At 41.3% G+C, this 6,519-nt stretch overlaps 1 protein-coding gene across 1 annotated transcript; it reads left to right on the top strand.

Annotated features, from left to right (window-relative positions):
- Positions 1–3,761: 3,761 nt before the first annotated feature.
- On the top strand, positions 3,762–5,880 carry LOC104985684 (spermatogenesis-associated protein 31E1-like). Its single transcript, XM_010835959.1, has 4 exons — positions 3,762–3,973; positions 4,722–4,779; positions 5,338–5,398; positions 5,673–5,880. Exons 1-4 carry the CDS (start codon positions 3,785–3,787, stop codon positions 5,770–5,772), a joined length of 408 nt encoding a protein of 135 aa, XP_010834261.1. The 5' UTR covers positions 3,762–3,784; the 3' UTR covers positions 5,773–5,880.
- Positions 5,881–6,519: the final 639 nt, after the last annotated feature.

The following is a 6,519-nucleotide window of genomic DNA, read 5'->3' as shown; positions in this document are numbered from 1 at the left end:
AGCAGCAGCATATATAAAATAATCAATAAGGACCTACTATATAGCACAGAGAACTCTACTCAATACTCTGTAATAACCTATATGGGAAAAGAATCTGAAAAAGAATGGTTATATACATATGTACAAATGAATCACTTTGGTGATTTTATAAGTCTACATGAAAAAGTCTGTTTATTGGGATGCATATTAAAGATGTAACTTTTTCTTAATATCTTTGAAAATTTGACAAATGTCCCGAATCTCTTGCATTTACTATCAATTTCTAGTTGCATTTTTTCTCCACGGTGTTTGCCATTCTTCAAGTCTATATATGTGTAAGTTCTGCTCAACTGTGTAGCATCTTCACTTACAATCTAACTTTATTTCCCAGTAATTTCTGTAAGCATCCAGTTCTTTCAATTTCAAAATATATTTTCTACTGTTGCCTAGGAAAGAAAAATTTTTTATCATAAAGACTGAAATTTTATATGCTTTTGAAGTCTAATTTAAGAAATGTGATTTAAATTACCTGAGCCTATTTTAAATTTTAGTTTTAAATTTATTTTTAATTTGAGGATAATTGCTTTACAATATTGTGTTGGTTTATGCTATATATATATATATATATCTCCCCTCTCTTTTGAACTTCCCTCCCTCCTTCCCCACACCCCTGCCACACATCTAGGCTGTCTAAGCCTATTTTTAGATCATTAGTATTAACAAAACCTTGTTGAACTCTCTATAATTGATTTAATTATATTTATACATATTTAAAGGCATACATTTCTTCAACAATATTTATAAGACAAGTAGTTCAAAGAATCTTTTGAAGATTCTGATCATATATCTACTTATTGAAAATTTGTTTCAAATATGTTTATGATTAATATTCTCCTTTTAATGTGATCTACATGCTATGACTCAGATCTTTAAAATAGCAAAATTGAAATAAAGTGTATGAAAGATATATATATATACACACACACACTTGTTTGTTTGTAGAAACTGAAAGTATAGATTTAAATTACTGAAGATATATTTTCAGCACTGTGAGGATTTTGTTTTATTATGCTTTGGTTTAACATGTATAATTTTTTTGCCTTACTCAAGAAATAATACAATTCTTATAATTTTAGTGATACGGGTAACTGGCTTGTATTTATTTTTATCTCTGTAATTCAGATCATAAAGATTCTGCTCATTTTCAGGTTCACACACCAAAAATAAAGAGAAAGGAATAGTATGGTAGAATCTTCTTTCAAATTAAGGTACTTGGTTTAGTTATAAACTTAGCAGTTCCTTGATAAACGGCAATAAGTTGGTTTTGGTCTCTAACCCAGCTCTTCTTTCCTCCCCCTCTCTCTCCATTGCTCTCTCTCTCCTTCCTCTCCTACCTTCCTTCCTTTTTTCCTTGGAGACTTCTGATTAAACACATCATACATTTTTGCTTTCTAATGAAACTCACTAAATCAATTAGACAGAGAAGAGAGCAGACAAATAAGTCAACATAATTTTGAAGATGGAAAAGCCTGAGCAAGAAGTCAGGAGGGCTGAGAAATCTAAATGTCATGTGCTTAGATAAGACTTGCCAAAAAGTCACACTATAATTAATATTTTGGAAACCTAGAAGGATTCGGTGATGAGGGACATCAGATCATGAATCTGACTGATTTCAAAGAGGCAGAAGCAGTTATGAAGATTCTGGATCATTCAGATCTTGATGTTCCCTACTGTGTCCCTGCTGTGACTATGGCAGAAAGTGTATGCCTCTATATATGTGGGATCACTGCCAGAACACTTCCTGTGGGAGTTTGTTATTATAAAGTAAAAGTGTATGAGACTGAACACAGCATTGTAACCTATCAAGAGGAACTCTTCTTTAATTATAGCAGTCCCAGAAGAAGAAGAAAAAAAGAAAGGATGTGATCAAATATTTGAGAAAGTTATAGTCAAAACTTCCCTAACATCGAAAAGAAAATAGTCACCAAAGTCCATGAAACCTAGAGAGGTACATACATATCTCCTTGAATAAACCCAAGGAGAAATATGCCAAGATACATATTAATCAAACTAACAACTTAAACACAAAGGAAAAATTATTAAAAGAAGCAAGGGACAAGCAACACATGATGTACAAGGGGATCTCCATAAGGTTAACAGCTGGCTGATCTTTCAGCAGAAACTCTGTAGGCCAGAAGGGAGTATCAAGATATACTTGAAGTGATGAAAGGAAAGAAACCTACAAACAAGATAACTCTACCCAGCAAAAATCACATTCAGATTCCACGGAGAAATCAAAAGCATTACAAGTGTGAAGAGATAAGCAAATGTGAAGAAAATTCAGCACCACTACATCAGCTTTGTAATGAAAATGTTAAAGGAACTTCTTTAGGCAGGAAACTCATGGGAAGGATAAGATCTACAGAAACAAACTCAAAACAATAAACTAAAGGGTAATTGAATCATACATATCGACAATTGCTTTAATTGTAAATGTATTAAATCCTCCAATGAAAAGACGCAGATTGCTGAATGAATCCAAAAACAAGACCCCTACGTATACTGTCTAGAAAAGACCCACTTTGGGCCTAGGGACACATACAGACTGAAAGTGAGGGGCTGGAAAAAGATATTTCATGCAAATGGAAATCAAAAGGAAGCAGAAGTAATACTCATATTAGATAAAATAGATTTTAACATTAAAACTTATAAAAGACAAGGAAGGACACTGCATAATGATCAAGTGTTCAAGACGAAGCTATAACAATTATATATGCATGCAACATAGGAACACCTCAGTACACGAGGCAAATGCTAACAGCTATAAAAAGGGAAATCAACAGGAAGACAATAATAGTGGGGGACTTTAACACCCCACTCACATGAATGGACAGCTCATTCAGACAGAAAATTAATAAAAATCACAAGCCTTAAATGACCAGATGGCTGTAATTGCTATCTATAGGACATGCCATCTAAAATCATCAGAATACACATTTTTCTCAAGTGCACATGAAATATTTTCTAGCATAGATCACATCTCACATCACAAATCAAGCCTTGGTAATTTTTTCTCTATTTTTATTGCTTAAGATTTCTCATTGTTTTTTAAAAAAATCCATTTCTATGTATCCTTCTGTTTCCAAGTGCCAAAAAAAAATTAAAGTTTTGCTTTTTGTATGTACATTCTTAAATCAATAGGAAATTATATTTTTGCTTGCTGTAAAGTAGGAATCTATCTTTTGCCACCATGATACCATGATAATTAGTTGTCCCAGTCCCATTATTGAGTAGTTCTTATATCAGAATATTAACTAAAAGTTTAAAAATTTTTTAATATTTTCCAAAATTCTCATGGCTGAAGAAGTATAAAAGAAATTTAAGTTCTATGCCTAGGTTGATGGAAGGCACAAAATCCTATGTGGGAAATTTGGAGTTACACACAAGGGCATCCTGAGAGTACAAATTCCTGGGATTAACCAAAACTACCAGGACAACTCCAGATTTTGAAAAGGTACTGATGGGGCTTGAGCAGAGATCTCAGAGGAACCAAGTATTGTCTGAGCTCCAAGTATAAAGAATCGAAACGTGATTAATGTCTGTCTCTAACAGGATGAGAAGCTGGTGAGTAGAGCTACAGGGTTGGATGGTTGGGGAGGGGCTGTGCTGCCTTCTCTACTGTAGTCCCTGCCCACACTCAGGAGCCCTTTGTGACCAGAGCACAGCTCTATGATGGGGACCTAGGACTTTAGTCCCCCAGCATACACCCTGTGCTTAGTTGCCTGAGGACAGCAGTGTGGTTCAGATGATGGAGACTCTTCTCGGCTCTCTTAAAAGTACCTTTGGTCCTTGGCTGGACTCTGATTCCACTTCCTGGGTGACTGAAACCATCCTTGTTACTCTGTTTGGACTGGGGCTCTTTTTCCTGTTCTTTCCCTATTTCCAGAATAAACCAACTTTACCACCTCTTAGGAAACACAGAAACACCAGAAAGGTAAGGAACCCTTGGCCCTGATCAACAAACACATGATTCTCTCTTTTTTCCTATTATTTCCAATTTTCTGAATCAACTGGAGAGACTCTTGAGATGGGAAAGAATAGAACATCTATTCTCAAGGAAGAATAAAACATCACCCCTCTAGGGACAAATTAGACTGGACAGGGGACACAGTGAACACTACGATTTCTATCCAAATATTTCAGACCAGTTGTCCCAGTGTGGAAGAGGGCTTCAGGAAAAGTCCCAAATACAGTGACCAGGGGGTGAGGACTGGATACTCAGTTCATCTCAACTGCAGCACAGGAATCTGAGCACCGGATCACCAGTCACAGGATAAGTGTCTTGGACGAGGGCTGAACGAGGGCAGTGCTGAAGCCCTGAGAGCCTCAGAGCAGGGGCTGGGGTGGGGCTCTGGATTGGGAAGCAGAGGTCTACCTAAGGGAGATCAGATTCCTCCACACGTCTGAAAATGTACGTGTTTCTTGAGCAGTGGAATAGTGAGAAAAGAAATCCAGGGTGAACCTCACATTGAAAATCCTACTTTATGTTCTACAAGAAGGAAAACAAAATATTTTTGTCCCCTTCAAAAAAATGAGTAAAAAGAAAGAAAACCCACAGAGCTCCGTTAGTTAAATGTAGAAAGTCTTATTATATATATGGATCCTGAGTAGCTAGCTGATGCTTGTCTAGAGAGGGGAGGATGAGAACTGGGTTCAAGGTCCTCGTTTTTTCTGTCCCTCAGCATCAAATGCAGCCGAGCGGGAGATGCAGGGATAGGAAGACAGACAGAGCTTTGAAAGGTAGGTTCTGATGTTTGGTCCTGTGTCTCTCAGGGCCCTGAGGACCCAGCTCTGCAGGCTCCAAGGAGGTCAATGGAAGTTCCCGTCCCTCGGTAAACAGAAACCCCAGGGAAGCTCCTGGGAAGAGAGCAGAATGCAAATACTTCCCAGATTCCCCTGCAGAATGAAGTCCTGAGGGGCTTGGAAAAGGGTGCGGCCCAGCAGGGGTGTGTGGGCTGCATTGAATCAGTAGCCCCTGGATTAGGAGGTGGGACCTCTAGTTCTGAGCCTGAAAACAAGGTTTAACATCATTCAGATTCCTCTGTGAAGTGACCCCTGCCCATTCTTCCCCAAGGGCATTGTAAAGGCAGAAAAGGATCAAGGATGTGGAAGCAGTTTGTAAATGATAAACCCTTTCCTGAGCTTCACCATCATTGTCAGGCATTCTGTGGCCTTGGGTGCTGGTGCTTGGGCTCCAATCTCCCAGGGGTGTCCCCTTAAAGAGACAGTGTACTTAACCGCCTATAAGACCCCTAGGCCCCTGTCTTCACCCTCATGACCCAGTCTGCTGATTTCAAGCTTGCAGAGATTGCCTGAAAGAACTGGAAGAGGTCCGGGACTTGGCTTCCCATCTGCAAAGGTAAAGAACCTTCCCCATCTCTCCTGGGTTCCTCTTCCTCCCAGAACCTCTGGTGTTATCCCAGGGAGACAGGCAGCCTGGGGCTGAGTTGGGAGGGGGAGTTCTAGGGAGTGGGAAAGTCTAAAGCCCTGGGGTGAGGACAGCAGGAGCATTGTGAAGTTGCCTGGGGGCCAGGGAGGGCTGTGGGCTGCAGGTGCCCACCCTTGCTTGGCCTGCCCATCCCTCCTGGCCACAGGGGCTCCTGGCTACAGCTTGTGCCTCCTGTCTCCTGCAGACACCTGGGGAGGACTACTGACAAGGGCACCATTCATCAGCTCTCCTCTCAAGAAACCCCTGGCGAGGTATACAAGCAAGCCCCTGCTGGAGCCCACTAGCCATGTAGGCAAGAGGCTGCTCCCACCATGTCCCCACCTCCACTGACTGAGCAGCCTCCATCTCAGGCCTCCACAGTTTCTCCAAGATCAGTGACCTCAGTTTCTGTTCACTCAGATTCCTTCCTGACTCTCTCTCAGCACCAAAGCTTTTCCTTCCCCTGGACAGACTTTCACTTCGGCCACCTGCTCTTTCCCCTTCCCTGCCATGCCCTCCTGACCCAGGGGCTGCCCTGCACCTATAACAGACTCCTCTGAACCCCCTCCCCAACAGGCTCCATGATGTGTCTCACTAGGGCTACTCCTTAGCACTCCCACTGAGCACCATCTCACACAGTTCATACCCTCTCCCCTTGGAGACCAGCCATCTCAGGCCTTGTTCTTTCAAGTTGTCCCCTTTCAGCCCTGTCTTGGTGGCAGGGGACTGCCAAAGCCTGAAGTTTCTCTACCTTGGCACACTTGAGTCCCAGCAAGAACACCTTCCCCGCCACCTGTCAGAGGCCTCATTTTGGGGAGACCCCACAAACAGACAGGTAGAGGCTGGTAGCCTCTCTTTTGTCAACCTGGATGTCCAGAAGCTGTTGGAGACGCTAATCACCAAGAGAGCAGAACTGAAGATTTGGAAGGAGAACGAAAAGGAGGTGCAGGCAGGCTACCATCTGACTTATTTGGAGAAGAGGATCAAGTCACTTGGTGACAAGCAGGACACGTTGGGTCGCCAACACTTCTGGAGCATAAAAGGCAAAGCAG

The sequence above is a fragment of the Bison bison genome, unplaced genomic scaffold (genome assembly GCF_000754665.1).
Source record: "Bison bison bison isolate TAMUID 2011002044 unplaced genomic scaffold, Bison_UMD1.0 scf7180017864057, whole genome shotgun sequence".
NCBI classification, from domain to species: domain Eukaryota; kingdom Metazoa; phylum Chordata; class Mammalia; order Artiodactyla; family Bovidae; genus Bison; species Bison bison.
Note: the sequence above shows the minus strand (reverse complement) of the source record. Positions and strands in the feature narration are given on the sequence as shown.

Excerpts from the sequence above, each read along its gene's own strand:
- LOC104985684 (XM_010835959.1), top strand. The coding sequence starts at position 3,785 with ATGATGGAGACTCTTCTCGGCTCTCTTAAAAGTACCTTTGGTCCTTGG. Across the intron at positions 4,780-5,337 it reads GACAGACAGAGCTTTGAAAG|CTTGCAGAGATTGCCTGAAA; the intron begins GTAGGTTCTGAT and ends GCTGATTTCAAG. Across the intron at positions 5,399-5,672 it reads TTGGCTTCCCATCTGCAAAG|ACACCTGGGGAGGACTACTG; the intron begins GTAAAGAACCTT and ends TGTCTCCTGCAG.